The sequence below is a fragment of the Diplotaxodon limnothrissa genome, linkage group LG6 (assembly GCF_057381915.1).
Source record: "Diplotaxodon limnothrissa isolate DT_005_m linkage group LG6, D_limnothrissa_male_GT1.1, whole genome shotgun sequence".
Classification (NCBI taxonomy): Eukaryota; Metazoa; Chordata; class Actinopteri; order Cichliformes; family Cichlidae; genus Diplotaxodon; species Diplotaxodon limnothrissa.
This window is the reverse complement of record NC_140601.1, coordinates 38,780,739-38,802,252: the sequence shown is the minus strand read 5'-3', so window position 1 is coordinate 38,802,252 and position 21,514 is coordinate 38,780,739. Positions and strand designations below refer to the sequence as shown.

At 39.5% G+C, this 21,514-nt stretch overlaps 2 protein-coding genes across 2 annotated transcripts; both read left to right on the top strand.

Moving 5' to 3' along the window:
* The first annotated feature begins 897 nt into the window (after window positions 1-897).
* Window positions 898-4,533, top strand: timm10 (translocase of inner mitochondrial membrane 10 homolog (yeast)). Its single transcript, XM_085356396.1, has 2 exons — window positions 898-1,073; window positions 3,443-4,533. Exons 1-2 carry the CDS (start codon window positions 1,003-1,005, stop codon window positions 3,636-3,638), a joined length of 267 nt encoding a protein of 88 aa, XP_085212522.1. The 5' UTR covers window positions 898-1,002; the 3' UTR covers window positions 3,639-4,533.
* Window positions 4,534-6,028: 1,495 nt separating this feature from the next.
* Window positions 6,029-20,200, top strand: unc93b1 (unc-93 homolog B1, TLR signaling regulator). Its single transcript, XM_085356395.1, has 13 exons — window positions 6,029-6,205; window positions 8,547-8,663; window positions 8,819-8,960; window positions 9,060-9,213; window positions 9,297-9,458; window positions 10,915-11,044; window positions 11,139-11,235; window positions 12,832-12,956; window positions 14,200-14,382; window positions 14,552-14,825; window positions 14,906-15,027; window positions 15,116-15,238; window positions 17,930-20,200. The coding sequence occupies exons 2-13, from the start codon at window positions 8,547-8,549 to the stop codon at window positions 18,173-18,175; spliced, it is 1,875 nt and encodes a 624-aa protein (XP_085212521.1). The 5' UTR covers window positions 6,029-6,205; the 3' UTR covers window positions 18,176-20,200.
* The last annotated feature ends 1,314 nt before the right edge of the window (window positions 20,201-21,514 follow it).

Sequence of the window (21,514 nt, the reverse complement as noted above, 5' to 3'; positions counted from 1 at the left end):
GATTTAACAAAGTGCTGGAAATATTCCTTTTCCATTTTGGTCCATATTGACATGACAGCATCACATGTTACAGCTGGTTTGCTCCCCAGATTTATGAGCTACACATTTATAATGCAATACTTTGGATTGAGCTCTGGTATCTATGGAGGTCCTTTGAGTGTCTTGCTGGAAGCAGACATATGAAGATTTGTACACTGTGGTCATAAAGGGATGGACTTGACACACAAAGCAAGGTAAATCTATGCTTTTATGTTTACACCAGAACCATCCAAATACTGCAGAAGAAACCGAGACGTCCAATTACGAAGCAGTTTTTTCCAACCCCAAAACCAAGCATCGGGTGGTTAGTTGAGTTACTGTTGCCTGCTCATCAGCTTGCAGCAGTCTGCCCATTTTCCTTTGTCCTCTGCCATCTACAATTAATTTTTACCCAGAGAGCTGGTGCTCACTGGACATTTGATCTTTTTCTGATCTCTCTGCATTGGAACATCTCAGAAGATTCAAAGCATTTATTGTCATGTGTACAAAGAAAAGCATTTCTCTGTACAATGAAATTCTTTCTCTGGTGTCCACACACATATGCCGGTTAATATGTACTAATAGATAAAATACAAATAGCATGAATAAATAAATGGAGACAGAAGTTTCAGAAATACAGAACAAACCAACTTTCTTCCTCATTCTGATGTTCAGTTTGAACTTAAGCAGGTTTTTTGTCCTTCACTTCCCTGTGAGGCTCTTATCTTACTTTGGACAAATAGAAATACACACACACACACCTGTAGAGGGCGCGCTTCCTGCTCCCTCCGCTTTCTGCTTTTTGAATCCAACTTTATTGTCACCGGAAGTGTGTGAGGGAAACGGCACACACGTGTTTTCGTGCAGGTTTGAAGGTTACAGAAGCAGCGGGTACTGCTCCTTGCTTGCTGTCCGGAGGAGAGGCTCAGCGGGACGGCGTGTTTGTGGTTCGAGACCCGGTGTGAGCAGAACTGAAGCGGAGCCATGGATCCTGTGAAGGCGCAGCAGCTGGCGGCGGAGCTGGAGGTGGAGATGATGGCTGACATGTACAACCGGTAAAGCCCAAACAAGCTAACCTCTCAGCTAGCCACAGCAGTCTGCTGTGAAGTGTCGCGGCTTTTATGTGTCAAACTTACATGTATTTACAGTGTGCCAGAATAATGTGCAAAGATAATTACTGTTTAGTGAAGCTGAGCCTGTACAGCTCATCGTTAATGCGAGCAAGTGTCCTGCTGGTGAAGCTCATTATTATAAAGGCCCACCAGCCGGCATGTTTAAGGCAAAGGGTGGCTTCTACTAAAGGCTGGCAAGGGTTAAATCCAGTGTGGGATAGCATTTATTTTAAAAAGAGCTATAGTGACTAAAATTTAAAGGCCTGAGTTTAGTGCTTAACTCACTGAATTTACTTCACATGTCACAATTTTACAGTATAAGCACAGTACGGCTTTTTCTCATAATATAAAGATGTGTCCTTGTGTCATAACACAGTAATCTACTTAAATGCCGTCACTTGTGTAAGAGTACATTCATTCATATTAAGTTAAGTGGTTTTGATCACAAGTATTTTTATACTTGGAAGAAGCAGCACAGACCTGCATCTCTGAATGAAGAAAAGACGAGCCTGGTTAATATTTATCCTTTCATGACCTTGCACAAATTATACATTCATGTGCTTTTAATAAAGTCTTGCAGTTAAAATCCACTGAGTCAGATTCAGTCAGTTGCCAAAGAAAATAGTTTATGTACTTTTATGCAGGTGTTTTTGGCTTGAAAGAGACGAATAAATATACATGAGCAATGAGTTATGGGTTTGTTCAACCATTCAGATCAAGAAACAAGCAGTTTGCTTGCTTTACTTTTTTGACTGAGGTTTGATTGGCTCTTGGCTCTCTATCAGCTTACTGGGATTTTCTTCTGCAGTAATTTGATGGCGCCCAGTTATTGACATCACTCCATAAACCAAATACTAATGTTTGTTTACATTTTGTGGATGGAAGTGAGCAATAATTCTATCAAATTCTAGTTAACTAGTTCTCTACATTCATATGATACCTGGCAACATCTTAGAGCCATTAAAGATATGTTACTGGCCACCTGATTAGTGCTTGCTCATACGTGATAATTCCCCTTTTGCCTTTAGCATAGATATAAAAAAAAAATGGTGGAAACATTCCTCAGAGATTTTGGTCTGTATTGACGTGATGGCGTCACACAGTTGTTGGACGTTGTCAGATGGGCTGTTCTGTTTAGTTGGGTCTGGTGGTAGGCGAGGCATGTCATGTTTGTTTGTTATGTTTAGTATCTTTTGACAGGAAACATTTTGACACGTCAGTAAGTTGATGTTTCAGATTTAGGGGATTTTATTGGTATCCCAATGCTGGCAGTACTTTTAGAAGTACATAGTGTAAAATGCCTGTTTTTAACAGTTTAACTGTTTCTTGTAGTTCACCAGAACAGTGACAGTAACTGGGCCTTTCAGGCAGTTAGAGGCGTTCGTGGCTTATCGTCTACCTTGTTGCAGTTTTTTGAATCCTGGGGCTGGATGTGAAGAACCTAACCAATAATTTTAATCGGGTTAAAGAAATAATCCACTGAAATGTGATTTATCAGGTCACCATCACTGTGTCTCCTAAGGCAAACGGTGATGGTGACCTGCAGAAGGAACTTAAGGCTTCTTCTGATGAGCATGGTGTTGTATTAAAAGACATTTGGCTAGATGAAGTGCTGTTGGATAGACTCATTCAGCAACATGAAATGAGAGATTGATGACTTTCATGTGTTTTGAGTTTGGTCTCTTTGTGAATCTCCTGCAGTGAAGAGGAACTGGGTTTAATGTCCGTCGGTGGTCATGTGGTGTTTGTTGGGCAAGGATGTATGAAATTCTGTCCTCGGGGCTTATCCCTGTGAAGACTTTGAGGACAAAGGAAGTAATTAGTTGCCATTTAACTTTTTGCTAGTTCTTCTTTGAAGTATATAATTAAACTGAATCTGTGTCTCTCCCTGCTCTGATGAAGGATCTGTGTCAACACCGGGAAGCACATTTCTGCTGTGACATGAGCCAGAATACATTTTATTTGCAGAAATTCTAAATACTCTTCTTAAATGCACCTTTTCTTGACCTAAAAGTTGGTTAATTTAACATCTTTATGAAATTAAATAACTATTATATCAGGTCATATGAAACTATGAATTTTAAAAGGAGAGTATTCAGAGCCAACTTTAGGTTCACAAAATAACTCCAGCAGATGGCGCTGTTCTGTTTTACTAAGTGACTGTTGTAAGCAAGTCATAATGGGGACCCCACAATAAGGTGCTTATGCGTGAATATATCATGTAGTAACACGTTTGTTATGTTTTAAAAATGTATTTTTATCATCACTCTTAATACTGAAGAATCTTGACTGTTTCCTTCCTTTCCTCTCAGAATGACTAATGCCTGCCACAGGAAGTGCGTACCGCCACATTATAAGGAGGCAGAGCTGACCAAGGGTGAGTCGGTCTGCCTGGACCGCTGCGTGGCCAAATATCTGGACCTTCACGAGCGGCTAGGACGCAAGCTGACGGAGCTCTCAGTCCAGGACGAGGAAATGATGAGGAAGGCGGCTGTGGGGAGCGGATAGACGTGGATGAAGAAAACAAAATGGAGAATGATGTGGGATCAAAAGGTCATGGGGATGGGGTTAGCATGTGTGGCTTCAAACAATGAGAGACTTGTATTTTAATTAAAGGGTGGGAAATAAAAAAAAAAAAAAAGTGTGGAGTTAATGCTGTCGAGGGCCCGCTGAGAGAAACTGCCTCTTCCTCAGAAACTTGGTGGATCAGCAGCATAAGGACATGTTGAAACTACTCACAGTGGACCAGACACTCTGGATCTTTTCCACTTTCTGTACGTTGAGCCTGGACTCTCGAAGTCACTTGAAAATCTGACTGAAAAGGAGAAAGGCCTCTGATGCGTAACACCAGAAAGCTAGAAACCAGAAACCTGGTTACATGTGACAGGTCCAGACAAATGCAAAGAATGATTCAACTTTAATCTTTATCTCAATTCACCCTTTGAACTGGGGTCAGATTTTTCTTGTTTGGTTTTGGAAGGCACTGAAAGTAAATATAGACTCTTTGCAAAGCTGCAGTTCAACCCGTGGAACTAGTTTATTTACAGTTGTCTGTCATGCAGACATGTCAGTCCTGTGCAACACCTCAGAAACAGCGAATCATGGGTCAGGGCATGCACAGAATTCATTATGGGCTGAGCCAAAATGTCTTTTTTGTACTATTCATAGTTTACTCTTTTGACCCTGGTTGGTTCTTTGTCTTTAACAGCTCAGATAAAAACAAAAAAAAACAATGCCTGAACTTTGCTCATTTTGTCATGCTTGTGTAGACTGTGTTGTGCTGTGTGTCAGTGGACCATGTTTTAGTGTGCGTGTCTCTTTTTCTTCATGTTTAAACCACAGTGACACAGCTTTTCATCTGCACTGCAGAGAAGCTGCACAGTGTGCTGTTAACTCTAATAAAGCGCTGTCATCGTGTAGCCTAGCTTCATGAGTGTTGGAAGTATTTATTCTGGCCCTCACACGAGGTTTGTGGTATGGTTCGACTTCACTCTCGTGCAGAGTGTGTGAATGAATATACAGTAACTATAAGATGAAATACAATGAAATCTCGAGTGATTATTACAGATACAACATAGTGTTTTTCTACATTTTGAAAAAAAAAAGGTTCTAAAAGTTTTGTTGATATGAAATTTTCTGTGAAGAATTCTGAAACATGATCACAGAACTCTTTCCTGGTTTAAGAAAAACTGCTTTACAACTTCAGGCCAGGGACGACCGCGCTCAAGGAGGGAGGCTGATTAACCATATCTACAATCAAGAGATGCAGATATAGAGGGTTTAAAACATGAAGCAAACCACTGGTTACACAAGAAGAAGAAGGCTAGATTAAACTTTGCAAAAAAGCATGTCAAAGATCCTGCTTGGCTAAAACTAAAAGTCATTATGGACAAGTGAAAACCTGAGCGTCGAAGGAGAGACACCTTAAGATCTCAAACACGGCACCATCTGTCAGACATGGTAGAGACAGTGTTATAGTTTGAGCATGTATGGCTGGCAGTGGAACCGTGCCACTAGTGTTTATTTGTGACCAATAGAGCATGCTTTTCAGTTACTGAAGGCAGAGAGAGCCACAAACAAGCAGCAACTGAAACCGGCTTTCAGCTTTCTATCCATAATGCAGGCAGTGTCTGGATCTAAAGATCTTTCTCTAGAATAAGTAAAGTTTGTGCATTTTTACTCCTGTGTACCAGCATGACGTCACCAGAGCAGGAACAGCGATGCGTGTTATTTTTTATTAAATGTATAATTAATGAGTTCACTGCAGCTCTCGCACTCTGCAAAGCCATCTGGTGGGTCGCTCTGAATCAACCAAACCGAGCAAGTGTGAGACATTGTTGCTCCCACCGCTCAACAGAACAACACGTGTGATGTTATAACAGAACTGCAAACTGCGCAACTGAGACGGAATTATAATAACCGGTGGATTTCAAGCGGTTTGCTTCAGTATTAATTTTATATATCCCATGCCCCCTCCATCCACAGCCCGTGATACCGCGCTTAATAATTATTAATAATTCTTTAAAAGTTCCGACACACACACACACATGTCTGGTTTGCTATCCTCGTGGGGACATCCCATTGACATAATGCTTTCCCAAGCCGCTTACCCTAACCCTAACCATCAAAAATGAATGTCTAATCCTAATCATAAGCCTAAACCTAACCATAAACTAATTGTAACTCTAACCCTAAACTCACATTTTGAGCCTCAAAAATGCCTTCAACTCGTGGGGACGAACATTTTGTCCCTCATAAGTCCTCACAAAGACGTCTAAACATGTATACACACACACACACACACACACACACACACACACACACACACACACACACAGAGCGTGAAGGGGGCGTGTTTCCTAAAAGCGCGTCTGTGGCTTTAAGAGAAGCAGGCACAAGTGAGGAAGTGAAGATAGCTAACTTTCGTTTCCTCCACGAAACTTTTTATTTATACTGCACCTAATATAAGAAAGGAGAAGTAACGACAACAGGGTCTGAAAGGGACACAGGGGCGGGGATGTCCGTGTGTCTCTGTCCCCGTCTTCATTCTGCTTCAGCCCCGCTCCACTGACACGGTAAGTGAATTTCAGGGTAGATGGCAAAACACGGTGGTGATTGTTTTATGAACGTGGGTTTGACTGATAACTTTGAAACGCTGAAACGTCAACAAGACCCGGATGCAAACTGTCATGAAAGTAATAACAAGGGTCATAATATGACGCTGTCAAAGAAATCTGAAATAAGGGGTTAAACGCAGTTACACCATCCCGCACGGCTTTAACTTTCATAGTTTCCATACTGGGAAGGAAAAGAGAAGTCAGGCAAACAAAAGGCTTGTGAATGAGGCTGGTTTGTTAAGACAGACACGCTTTTCTGTCGATAAAGGTGTTTTGATGGATCACATCTGCTTTTATAAAAATGCAGTTTATAAATCTGGTCATAAAAAGTCATAAAAGAAACAAAAGACACTTCAGTAATTATTACAGGAGAAGGGGGAGTCCATGAACTGTGAATGGTAACCTATAATAGTAAGAATAATATTAATTATGCAAAGGAATGTGATGTAAATACAATTTAAAAGAAACAAAGGAACACTTCTTGTATCCTATGCAAGTTCATTTTCTCTTGTTGGGGGTTTGAATCACCAAGTATGGTACTCACCACTGATTCGGCAGGTTTTTAATTCAAAAACAGAAAACTTTATCAAAGTGATTGCATGTATTTAAACTTCTGTTACTGACTTGTTGGCCTTTAATATGTGAAACATATGTCAAATGTATCCCTCATGAATGACATCAAGTTATTTTGAGCTACAAACAACATTCCTGTCACAATGTAGAAGCTGCTGTCAAAGCGACTTTTTTATATCCTTTATTTATTCGGTTGAAAAGCCTCACTGAAAGGAAACATGTTCTTTTAAAAAGTGATCTGGCCAAGAGGGCAGCAGAAACTGCAACAATTTAACATAACAGTTGTATAAAGAGAGTTCAATAAAACAGGACTTTAATCCTCACTGTACATGCACAATTAAATTATGGGTACTCCACACGAACTATGCAGGAGGATATAAATAGTAAGAGTAAACAGCAGAGATGTACAGTCCAGAGGAATCTATACAAAACAACAAAAAAGCACAGTGGCCAAAAAGACCGAGTTGGTTATGATGTAGGTACAATAATGCAGACTCATAAAGATACTTGCAAAACAGGCCATTTCTTAATTTCATATATAACCTCTGTGTGAATCCTGTTCACCAAAGTCTGCCAACATACGTAAAGACATTAGACATCAAAACACATTGGAAACATTGGAAATCAGTTGTTGGCACAACACCAGAACTGGTTCAAAAGGTCCAGCATAGAACAGTGGACGGCTTTACAAGCGGAAAAAATGCAGTGATGTCATAAATGTCACCAGCTTTTTATAAAATGCACTGCAGCTTGTGGTGATTCCAGTATTATTACAGAGGCATACAAATGTAAGAAGAGTTGCAAGTTTTAGTTAGTTTTAGTTGTTTAGAAACGCTGCAGTCGTTTAGCTCCAAAAACACATGTGAAGGTTTTGGACTTTTGTAGCTGCACCGTGATCGGCACGCGTAATAAACGTGCAGCTCACGGTGCACGGGAAGGTCAACCTGCCATACTGCTCTGGACACACAACTGAAACTGAATTTCTTTAAACAACAGCACACACTGCTCGTCTTTTTTATGTTTCATTAAATGTGAATATTTTGTTGGACTTTTACGTATAATAATTTCACTTGAAATAAAAACTTGGATAAAATAAGTTAAACAGTCGCATGTTAAAGTACTCATTCAGCTAGTTTTTAAAATAAATGAAAATATCATATCCTGATGTGAATGTGAGTAGTCCCTTATCTGAACATATCCTCTATATAACTGCCACCCCCTATTCTATGATTTCTTAATATTTGTATTAAAATAGCTTTTCAAGCTTTAAAACGTTTTGGCACGTTGTGTTGAGAAACAATTAAGAGGAAGTATGGCTTCTGTAATGCTGCTTCTGTATGCATTTTTGTGAATTTTAACACAATCTCACTTTATAACGTGTTCAGTTTTAAAGCTATAAATACATGTGCTAAAATTAGCCAGTTATGTTTTGTCTCAGAGTACTCAAAACAAAAATAAATGAACAAAATACTTAAAAATAAATCTGAAAATGCATCTAAAGTGATTTGGAGTCAGGTGTGTTTGATACAACATTATAGTAATTACACTAATGATATTTACGTCTGCAGTTAATTTGATTCTGAAAACTTTAAGCATCTATAATTAGAGTTTCGTTCATGTGCAGCAGCTTGAAAACCACGGTGGCTGCAGGTGGCCGATTGGTTTCGATGATGGCAGAAGGTGCAGTGAAGTATTAATATAGCGTGCTGCTTCTTCTGGTCACCAGATGGAGGCAACTGGCGATGAAGCTTTGATCCCTCATGATGATCAGTTTGTTGTGCCTCCAAATGGCAACGTGAACGAAATGCTCAATGTGGACCACGAAGACAACGTGCAGGGCCAGGTGAGCTCAGCTGATTTCAGAGAACCTTCATAAATCCAGCTTCTCTGGTTATCAGTTTTGGTGTACTACGGATCAGAACAATCCGATTTTAATTTGATAAACACGTCTCTGCCTCTGCTTAAGTGTTGCATAACTTTTTGTCCTTCTTTCTTTAGATGGAGGAGTTTTTGGGCCCACAGGCAGATTACAACGAGGAGGAGGAGGAGAAGAAATACTATCGAAGGAAGAGGCTGGGAATCATCAAGAATGTTGTTGCAGCCAGTATTGGAGCCATGATTGTGTACAGTGTGTACATGGGTGAGTTTCCCTGAAGATGGGGTACTGAAACTGGCAAACACAGACAGGGTAGCTTGAATATTCGTGAACATTTACTGTACCTGTACATGTGTGCAACAGGCCTCCTGCAGATGCAGTTGATCCTCCACTATGATACGACCTACCGTGAGGTAAAGTACAGCAACCTCGGCCTGCAGGACATCGACCAGAAGATGCTGATGGGGATTAATGTCACACCGATCATAGGCCTCCTGTACACGCCTCTCCTCATCAGGTAGCAACATAAACCCAAGTTTTAAAACATGTCTTTATATAAATGTTCCTGCTCTTCCTTTAAACACCCTGTCTCACATCCAGGTTTCTAGGTACCAAGTGGATGATGTTCCTGGCTTCGGGGATCTACGCTCTCTTCGTCTCTACAAATTATTGGGAGCGTTACTACACCCTCGTTCCATCGGCTGTGGCCATCGGTGTGGCCATTGTGCCCCTGTGGGCCTCCTTGGGAAATTATATCACACGGTGAGAAAGAAGAAGTAGAAGTTTGGGTGGGTGGAAGTGCTTCCTTAACTCTTGCTGCGTCTTAAGATTTATAGAAATAAAAAACAAACAAACAAAAAATCCCCTAAAACTATAGTAACCTTTCAGGATATTCTATTCCAGTGAAGGAAGTAGAAAGCGGCTGTTCCTCTTGCCTCATTCATTCTTTTAAAAGCGAGCCAATCACGGGCCGATCAGGTAAAACAAACTAGCAGAAAGAGCAAGAAAGTCTCCATGGGAGGCACAATACAGTGGTGTAGTGGGCTTTGTCAGCAGACTTTTAGATGAGAGAGGACGGTTGAAATCTTGAAAAAACAAACAAACAATACCTTATAAAAAGGCTTTAGTGCGGCTCTTCAGTTCATCCTCTGTGAGAAACACGCCGTTTCAGCTCCTCTCTCTAGTCTCTATCCCAGCTTTTGTCTGAGTTGCTCATGAGCAGAAGGTTTGAACAGCAAATGGAGGCCTCTGTGGTCACAGCCAGATCCATGTGCCACAGTGACATCAAACAGCCAAGACTACAGTAAAAGTGTTTAGAGCAGTCTGAAGCCCTAAACACTTTTGGCTCACAGGAATTGTTTGTTTATATGCAGACATCATTACTTGAAACTACGTGTTTATCATGAGTAGCTACAGGATTTAACAGAGCGACAGAAGAAGATCTCAAGTGTAGGCAGTAGTAGAGCTCTGTAAAGAACATTTTGCTATTGTAGCTCTTCAAGCAAAAATGGGACTCCTGGAGTTTTAGAGCCTGGCACAATTTTCCTAGTAGCTAATCGAGCAATGCTCCATATTTCTGCTAGATGTAAGGTCTAATGTTTACATGTTTCATGTGGATGATAAGAGCTGCTGCTTTATGAAGACACTGAATACCTGTCCCTACTTCACGTGTCCCTCCGGCACAACAAAGCTCTCAGAAAGCATCATCGAGTGAGCATTATTTAAAATGTCTTTTCATCAACAGATGTAACAAAACCTTGTATCAGTTTAATCAACGGCAGACTGAAAGAACAATTTACCGGGCTCTTTGTTGTATTTCCTTTGAGCCGTGCTGCGCTGACTACAAGCTGAGATCTTTTTTTCTGTCACCGCCTGTTCAGTTTGTATTGATCTTTCTTTTTATTATAAATGCTGCTGGCAGAATACTTTTTTTTTAATGCTCTGATGTGTTTTTGCCTTTTATGAAGTCGCTAAATCCTAAAAGAGGAAATGTGAATGTAAAGCTTGTTCTCGGGTTCTTTACACCTCCTGAATATAGAGCATTTATAGGGCAAAGCGTAGTTGTTAGTGTGAAACAGAGACAGCCTATGTGGTTTTGATCAATTTAAACACTTCATACACAGAGACAAGGGGCTCGTGTGATTAATTGAAGATAAGTACAAAATAAATGCCTCTAAATTTGTTTTCTAACACCATAAACACTCTCATATATGCGCAGGATGGCACAGCAGTACTATGAATGCGTCAACTATAAGGAGGAGCACGTGCAGGAGCAGAAGAAGCTCCCAAAGGGAGCGTGCCACAGCTATATCATCGTCTTCCAGTCGGTCTTTAACATCATTTTCAATGTGAGTCTTTCAGCTTTCCCTCATTAATGATTTTATTAATATCATACTGTTTGCTGGACAAATGGGCAAACCTTTTTCTTTTCTTCTGCGTCAGCTGAGTTTTGTCTTCGCCGAGTTCCCCATGGCCTTCGTCCTCAACAGCGTTTACCTCCATGATAACTCCCACGTCCTCGCCCAAGTGAAACACTGCGGTAAAGAAACTTGCCTCCTCACTTCCAGTAGCGACTCAGTACAGATACACCATAATAAGCTCGGGACAATAAAAGTTAAATTTACTTCCATGTTAATATTAAGAGGAAGAGTATGGGAAATAGGAATGTTTATCAACTTTTCAACTAAATCCATCATCATTCCAAAAAAAGAAAACAATCTATCCTGTTAATTGTGAGGCTGTCATTTAAAACCAGTTAATTCATGTAACTTTTTCTATTTATAATAAATTATATTTTAGAGATTTTAACTCCCATCCCTGCTTTTTATTTTGTAAAAACACACGAGGAAGTCCATCAGTCTTCCCGTCTTACTCTTTATTAGTTCCCCTAGTGCCTTGTGGAGTGTTTGGAGGATTCAGAGTAATCATAGACAAACACTTTGTTGCCCGAGTGTTAATATTGACTAGGCAGAACGTAATTATTAAAAAAAAAAAAGAAAAGAAAAAGCTGACACAGCCACTTTGTTACCTGGTTTAATCCAAGTACTAAAAGTAAAATTAGCAAGAGGCTTGTAAAAGAGCCACACACTTCTCTCAGAGACCAAACCACAGCCAAACCTGGAGGCTCGTTATCTCACCAGGTGCTGGAAACAGGTTGAAATATCCACACATTGTTCTGTGTCTGCTGGATTTGTGAATTTCAAAAAGCAATAAAATGTCAATTTGTATTTTCAACTTTCAGCGCAAATTTGAAATCTGATGTTCAGTACTCAATCTTATCTACAAAGACTGCTAGTGATGTAATGATTCAGCCTAATTATTCCACATGTCAATGATCCCTGCACTGCCAGTGCAGAAAAAAAACTGGATAGAAAAACACATCATGGGTTGGTCTCCCCAGAGCCTGAACCTCAACATTATTAAAGCAGTGGGGATCATGTTGACAGAGAAATGAACAAAAGGCAGAAACAGCCAAAGTAGAGCTTTGAATGTCCTTTAAAAAGCCTACAGGTTAGAACTGTTCAAGCTGTTTTTGCAGGTTCAATAAATTGCTGCATGCCTCTAAGATTTTTGCACAGTACTTTCAGTACTAGTTAAGCACCATGATCACAGCTGCTTTTTTAAAATCAGCAGTGCAAAACTAAACAGGTGGTAAAAAATAAAAATAGTTGGTAACATTGGTATTATTCAAAATGAAACTTAAAGAGAAACATCACCAACTGACAGGCTGTGTCACAGTTTCCCCATTCAGATGTTTTCATTAAGTGGAAGTAGGTTTACTGGCTAAAAAACACACATTTTAACAGTAGGAGGAAACAGACCTGAGGTAGAGGATCACATGACTGTAGCTGACCTCTTCGATTTACATCACAACTGCATAAAGAACTTTGTTTTCTTCAGTCTGCAGCTCTGTTAGGTTTTATTAAATCAGCATTCCTATCTGCCTTTCATCCACTCAGAGACTTTTAAAGCATTTTTGTAATTTTATAAAGTACGGCTGCAATAAAAGTAAAGTCTGTAAAGTACAGTTTGTTGCTTAAATGTACAGACAGACACTTTAACAGTCTGTAGGATTAACACAGGCTGTTTGGCTGACATCAGTTATTTTCTAATTTCTTTCCTGTCCCTAAACCAGGTGCTAAAGTCACCGGATTGATCCCCGGCTTCAACAACACCGTGCTGAAAAAACTGCCAAGCTCCATGCTGCTCATCCAAGTGGAGAGCGTGCTCATGGGCTTCGCCTTCCTCTCGATGATCATTGTAAGTTCTCTTCCTACACAGGCACATAAACACGTAGACTCGAGGTCATTCAGTTTGTTTAGGTGTTTGTTTTCTAATTATCTAGACAGGCTTTGTATAATCTGTGTCGCTGTTTCCTGTTGTGACGTTCTTGCAAAACAACAATAAAACATCAGCATTAAGTAGTCACTAGACAAGCATATAAAACCAAAACAAAGAGCAAATTACTGAGAGAAAATTGAATTGGGTACCCAAAAATGCTCTGATGGAATTAACACCGAGCTGAAACGGTAATCTTATTCTTATAAATCCCCGTGTACATCACTTTCTCATTAAAAGATAAATGTAAAAATGCTCTGAGGAAACCATTTCAGATGGAATTACATGTGATAAAAGTTTTCTTAAGAATGTTTGGATTTACAGAGAAGAGAAATTAATCCTTAGATAATATCAAATCTTTATAAAGAAAGGAAAACAATTAAGCCTTTTTCAAACCTGTATTGATGTCTAAAATATGGCATGTTGTGTGCAGCTGAGAACCTCTCTCACAGTTAGCATGTGTAACCCACGAGAAGCTATAAATATTCAATAAACAAGACGTTCAGATTGATGTTATAAAAGAAATCACAGGAGAGCTACTGTAAAGCTAAAGCTGCAAACTATAAAGCGTAAACAGAGAAGCAGCAGAGCGCCGCAACTCCAGGCATCCCCAAAGATAAGGTCTGTGGTGGTCTTGTAACAGAGTTGATTACGACATTCATTAGCTGTAATTTATGTGCTTGAAAGTTCTATATTAGTTGTTTTACAGTATTCTATTATTGTTAGGCTCACATTATACCATGTAGGGTGATCCAATCAGACGTTTTATAACCGTTCTTGTGGCTACTTGCAAGATATGAACAAAGCACTGGAAAACACCTCAGACCTCTGGTATTTAAAGTCAGTGAATTGGGATTCTTGCTGGGAAGCTAGCATCCATTTGGCTTACAATTTGTTCGAGGAATTGCTGGAAACGATGAAAGTGATGAGACTGTAAACTAAAACAAGCTAATAGATGCTAAAACACTTTTTCACTGGCTTTAGTCTGTACCAACTGGGTACCAGCTGCTAGTTTAAGAGCTAATGTTGCTCTCAGGCATCTGTTGTGTTTGTTCTATTCTTAGACATTTTTTAAAACCTCACCATGGGACAAAAACAAACTGAAGCACAAGCTCCATTGAAAATTATTCTGAATAAAGTGATCTCTGTGTGCTGCTACTCACAGTTCCTCGGGCTGTGTGGGGCCGCCTACCGCCCAACAGAAGAGATCGACCTTCGCAGTATAGGCTGGGGAAACATCTTTCAGCTGCCTTTCAAACACCTGAGGGACTACCGCCTGCGGCTGCTCTGCCCCTTCTTCATCTACAGTGGATTCGAGACACTGTTTGCCATCTCTGGATTCACCCTGGTACTAAACTCATGCAGATTGTCTGTACAGTAGTTTAAGTTTGTTAAAGAGAAACGGAAATACAGATGTAAAGATGTAGGATTTAAGGATGTCATGAGAGAAAGCAGAGTTGTGAATCAGGTCATAAAATGTTGAAAGAATGTGTCTCCCCCCCCTTCTTTCTCAACAGTCTTACGGTGTATGTGCTTTGGGTCTAAATAAACTGTGGCTTCTCATCGTCGTCTACGGCCTCTCCGCCTCCATCTTTTCCTCCCTTAGCCTTTCCCTCTTACGGCTTCCACGCTGGGTGTGTCTCATCAGTGGTGCTTTTGTGCATGGAGTGCTTGTGGTGGTTCTCATGGCATTTTCTCCAGAGCCGAAATGCCTCAAGTATGAGGGCCCTCTACTAGTGATCTCTGCGCTATGGGGACTCGGCACCGCCCTGAACAAGACAGGCGTCAGCAGTGAGTATCATCCATGGTCTCTATGTTTGCATGTCTTCAGCTATGACACGTGACAACATGAGTTCCTCTGTGTGTTCCAGCCCTACTCGGAATGCTGTACGCTGAAGAAAAGGAACGCCTGGACTTTGTCTACACCATCTATCACTGGTGGCAGGCAATCGCCATCTTTATAGTATACCTTTGGTATGGTCTTCCTATGAGGGTATGTGACTCGGTGTTTATGTCGTTAGTTTTTCCCTCCATTTTTTTGTTCCTGGTCTAACCTATTTTTTTCTTCACTTTCCTTTAAGGCAAAACTTTCCATACTACTAGTCACTTTGTTGCTGGCTTGCTGTTGCTATTGGGTGATGGAGCGTCGCCTGGCCAAGAGAGTGCCATTCAGACTGCCTCGCATCCCTCGGCCACGACACAAGGTAACTAGTCAGTCCATCGAGGATCAATACATGAATCTGGTCTTTGTAATGAGCCCTTTTCAAACATGATCTCTGCATGTTTTCAGGAAAATCAAAGTTGTTTTGTTACGTTCCACACAGCAGGAGAGTTTGTCCGACATGTTTTCTCTCCGAAAAAAAAAAAACCTGATTAGAGCATGCAGGGCGCTGGGGACATGATAAACTCAGTGGGAACCTTGAGAGGTTTCTTTGCGCACACAGTGTGTTATAGTCTTTACCTGAAGTATAAGGTGACACAAGGTGTAACATGAATAGTGGGCACTAGAAAACTTTAAGTCAGAACTAATGGACAGGCCTCTCCTCTGCTATAAATCATTATACGTCAACAAGTTATATAATTAAAGAAGGAAAAAGGGGAATAAAATAAGGAGGAAGCTAGACTTCAGGGTCTCCAAGGTTTGACCCCTGGACCTCTGCTCCAACACTGCCACCAAAACCATGAAAAAAGAAAAAAAGAAATCGGAGCTCTGTGTTAAAAACATAAAAACATTGAAGACTATAAACTAATTAGGCTCTGCTGCTACTCACAAACACAGGAAAACAGTTTAGAACATGGCAGAGAACCCCTACCAAGCTTCCACATTCTTACAGGCAAAATTACTCAAACATAACAAGACAGAGAAGTTACCCTAGGTTACCCTAGGTCACGTTTTGAATTTTACTGAGCTCATCCCGAAAACACAGATCACAGTGGCCAGTAAGGAGTGGTTTAGTAGTGCTGGATTGAAGTGCAGTTTCATTAATGAGCAGAATGCTGATCAGCTGCTGCACTCAGGTGTGGCATGCTTTTCTCATTTCTCTAATTTCATCTCCTCTGTCCTCCATCCGCCTCCTTGTCCCCTTGAAATCGGTCTCAGTACATCACGCTGGAGGATGCCTCAATTCCTAAAATCCACCTGAAGGGCAGAGGCTATAATTGAAGATGCACACGTGAAGTGTTTTCACTGTCAATTTATAAAACAGGCACCGGCACGCAGCTGGAATATGCAAACCATGGCCACAGGGGCACTCTTTAAAACCTTGTATTCATATGTTGTTTCAGTCATTTAATTTCACCAGACTCTCTGCTTGTCATAGATTCTGTGTGTGTGGTTAAAAGATAATTCAAAATCTTGTCACATTGTGCCATGTTATCAATTTAATTAAAAGTGTCCCTAAATATGAAACGTTCTGAGCACTGTTAAACCTCACGTAATAAAATACAGCTGTAGCAATTTATTATGCAGCTGTGACCAACTTCATGTTTAATTCACATTTAATTGACTGTAAACTGAAGCTACGCAGCGAGGATCTCATTTTGCTACCTGACTCCAACTTCTCATGTTCCTTCGTCATCTCATCAACATGAGTGGAGTCGAGTATGTCGACTTTTCTGTGGACATATTATAGTGGCTTTAAGATATATTAGTTTAGATTTAAGATATACTTAGATATTATACATAAATCAGAATAAAAATATTCTGATTGATCTGAATTTTTGGTTTTGCAATAAGGCAGCAGGCAAAAAATAGTCTGTTTAAAGAAGATTAAATACAGTGTTGTTTATCAACTACACCACAAACTGAGCAGTGACGCATTTTCTGCACGAGCTGTCATCGTTTCTTTAGATTTCAACAACAATCAGAGTCTTTCTGTGATATGGAACTGAACATATCATAAAGGTCTCTGTGGGCCTTTGGGAGGTGGCTGTGTTTGTAAGCAGACAATACAGGCAATTAGTGCATGTTACCGTATTTGACAGACATCCATGCATATTCCTGTATTTCTGATCATCTGACAAAAATGAAACCCTAATTAAGAGGCAGCTGATTATTTTTCTTATGCTCTGGCTGAAATTACTTTGGGGCATGCCAAAAACTCCCCCATGCAGTCTGTAAAAACTTTTTCTTTGAAGAGGAATGAGTAGATATAAGCTCATTATTTTTCCCTTTTTTTCCTTCATTTTCTTTTGTAGAAAAAAAACTCACACCAAAGGCAAATTAGTTTTTCAAACATAGTTTACAGTTATCTGCAAATGTATGAGCAGTATTACCCATGAAGGTGTCCTTTAGGACAATGTCTGAAAATAATATTACATGTCTATCAAGTCCGTGCCACTATTTAAACATGTGCGAAGTCACTGAATACACATGGTTGTTGTTATATTTGTATTATATTCTATGCATGGATTTTGCTGTGTATAACAGTGACCTATCAGAAACAAGTATTTGCACACAGAAAATCCTTGAGATGGCATTTTTGTGGATTCAGTCTGATTTATTTTGCTGACTCCTTCTCTGTTGATTTTAGATTTTAGCCTTTCACGCAAAAATATAAAAAGGCGCTTCAATCAAGCTTTGAAGGATCTTATTTGTTTTACATTAAAGTAAATGGAAGTTTTATTTTGAGGTTTCTGAGTGATGGCAGACCAAAAGAAGTAGATAGAACAGGCTGTTGAGAGATTGTCTGCTTACATAAGCGTTTTATATAAGTAGAATATAGCGTTTTGTTATGTGGTTAGATTAGAATTGCTAAAAACTGATTTGTCCTTCTTCTGGAAGAAGGTAATCCAAGGATCAGTGCATTTTATTGTGAAAAATGCTACTGCATACTAAGCTAGAAACGGGTTTTGACATCAGAGCAACTAATTCAACTAATTCTTTTTGTCCTCAGGTCAAAGGTTACCGCTACCTGGAAGAGGACAACTCCGATGAGTCCGACTCGGAGAGGAGCGAGGAGGACGACAGAGAAGATGAGAGGGAGGAAGACGACTGTGATGTAGTGCAAAATTTGGACGGGGAGGAAAGGGACCAAGAGGGTTGGTATCAGGGAGCTAACTCACCCAGAGCCAGGAGAAGAGGAGCCGAGGGCCGTGGACAGGACGACGCCCGTGTGAACGAGAGGGACGGAGAGATATGAGAAGAGGAGAGGAAGAGTTAAAATAGCACTGGACGCTCTTTTATTCATTAATATTTCTGTAAATTTTTGTTTTTCAGTGGAAAATATAAAAATTAAGAAAAAGCCCCGATAGTTTATAGTTTTCTAACTTTGAAGGAAAGCTATAGGTAACTGCTTAAGTGAAATTACAATCATCAATAAGAAAAGTACACCAGCTTTAACGGCTATATTGTTATAACACATCAGCATATTCTGGATAAAACCAAAAAATTGAGTCCTTTGTCTTTCTATGTAGACTGGCTAACCAAATGATAAGTGCAGAGAGCATTTCACTTGCTTTTGTGCTTCTTCTTCATGAGAATTTGTTGTTTATTATTGAAAAAAAATCTGCATAGAAAGAGTTGAAAGCAAGCGACAAAATGAAGGAATTGATTTTCTGAGTTTAATCACAAGGTGAAGCGTGTTTTGATAGAAAAACAAGCCTGCCTCTTGTAAGCAACATAAAAAAGCCCCATATTTGTTGTTTTAATTCCTTATAATTTCAGTATTTCATTTAATAGTGTTTGCACATTAGTCAGAGAATCTGGAATCACACAAGGCATTGTCAGAAGCTGTCTGCTGTGAGATGCAGAAGATGAGCTTGAATATATGTTTGATGAAGTGCAGCATTCAGCATGTGCGTAGTTCAGTCTTTTCTGACTAATCCCAGTAAGGTATAGATTTTAGAAATCTAAAATAATATTCAGAAACAAACAAACTGAAAGGACTACAGCCACACGAGCTATATGCTAACATTAGCATGTAGCCCTGCAACATTACTTGCTCCATCTTGGTTTGTAGCAGGTGATACGGTGGGCATTCCAGACACTAGTTGCACAGTGCATGTTAAAGCTGAGAGTACATTAGCATTGTGTCTGTGAACTCTGCTCTGCTAATAATTGCTAGAAGTTGCCGATTAGCCGAAGACGATGCTAAGTCCAGATGAGGTTCATGCACTCTAAAATAAAGTGCTACAAATGCAAACCCACTAATTCCATTCTCAAAGGGACATTAGATGAAGAAACACTCATACATAACTTAGTGTTTTGTACATGTCAAAACAGTAAAGGGCCAAATATGCTTTTTGAACCTGCATATACATACAGTATCATTTCAATATAGTATCAAAGGGTCTAACATAGAAACCTCTTTGCTCATGCAGTAACTGCTTTTCTGTGCTGAATGATTATTTCTAATGACGGCTAAACTCCCAAAGATGTTAAAGTGTAGGCTATTTAAAAGATGGATGTGAGTGCCTTGAAGACATCCTTTGTTAGTGGAGTCCCCTTTAGAGCCCTGAACTCAATATTATAATCATAGGCATTATCATGTTTTTATGTTTTCTGAAAAAAAAAGAAAAAAAGAAATCGTGATGTAACAAGCAAGAGGTAGATCTGACAAAGAAACACTATGGTCGTAAAGTAGGGACTTGACACAATGTCTCCATACCCTAAAGCTTACTCAGTCTATTTTAGTTTAAGTATTTTTAAAAACGGATCATCATGCTTGAAAGTGTTTGCTGTGGTCACAAATGGAGTGAGCATTACAGTCAATTTCTTTCAAATGTTAATATATTGGACAATACTTTGGAGCCAGAGGAGTCACCCTCTGCTGGCCATAAGAAAGAATACGAGTTTAAGGCACTGCGGTTCCTCTGGACTGGAAACTTACGTCTAAGTTAAACTGTTATTCAATCTATGGCTGGTTTGCCGTCATGGCATGCAGAAACACTTGCTGTAACTTCACCATCATAAATTTCACCTGCATCAAGTCAGCTATTTGCCTTGTAAACGTGAGGGAATTCTGCACATCACTGTGCAGCCTTTGCTGTGTATATATACCAAAACTTCTTCTTACTGTGCCTCTTTTACTTAAATGTCTTTTGTTTTACTCTGTTTTTATGTTTTCCGAGGTAACTTTAGATTTACTGGACAGCACTCTGTATTCCCTAACTGCAAGCCTAGGTGTTTTCATGCAGAAACACCTAGGCTTGCACCTTACTCTCTCTCTCTCTCTCTCTCTCTCTCTCTCTCTCTATATATATATATATATATATATATATATATATATATATATATATATATATATATATATATATATATATATATATATATATATATATATATATATATATATATATATATATAAGGTTGGATGTACTTGAACCACAGCAGCTCTATTCATCAAGGTACAGATTTCTATTTTAACCAACTGTAGGAGGAAGGAATGTAATCAACATCCTACGGTGGATGTATAACATTTAATTCAACTTTATATGGTATTGCAAGTGTTTTAGAGGGCTTAGCTGCATTATCGCCGTGCTGATGTTGTTCAGTTTATGTAATTTCTGACCCTGAGAATGTATTTTGTGCTTTTCTCCAGTATAAACATGCAGTTTTAAGTAAAAAGATGTGCTGAATCAAACTATTGTTGACTGTGATGTTTACGTCTGACAAGTGGGTGGTGTGTTGTCAAAGTCACTGACTTTATATTAAGGTAGTGGTGACAGCTAGTCATTGCCATGGAAACCTGAAAATGTAACCAGAGTGTAACCAGTACAAGGAACAGCAAGACTGAAGTAAATTGGCTTGCAATTATTGTCACACAGCATATTTTTTTTTATAAATAATAGGCTACTTCAGTGCCACACGAGGTATTTATCACTTGTCAGTCTGTTCACAGTTCACAAAATCACTGCTCCTCCTACAGTATTGGGCAGAATTGAATCAAACCTAAACACAATTGTCATCTTAAGTTTATTTGTTGACTGGGCACTAGTATCACTACTCATCCTAGAGTATTTGTCTGGATTATAATGTTCATATAAGTGTTTGTATGTGCCTCTGTACCATCTATACACAAATCTTGTAATTAGGTTTATTTATGGCAAAATTATGTCTTGAGTTAGGTTAGGAGTGTTCATGAACCTGGGCCATAACATACGATTCTTCATATTGAACTCCAAATATAAAATAATAATAAAAAATATTAAAAATACAAAATGATGCAATAGCTTGAAATCTCACTGCCACACATGCCGTGTAACACTTTTATCCTGTTATTTTGTGATGATATTGAGCTTAGTGTTTGTGATCATGGAGGGACTGGTTCCATTAGCTGACTCCCACATGAGGGAGGTGTGGTTGGGGCCTTTCTGGCGCTTCTATTGTAACAACAGTAATATGACAAATATGGCTGTTTGTGGACCTCTTTGACTTCTCAGTGGATTGGATTTTTTTTTTTTGTTTGTGCATGAGTGAAAACAAATAAGAAATCGTACCACTTTCTTTCTGTACTTCACACGTTACAATAACCTGTGAA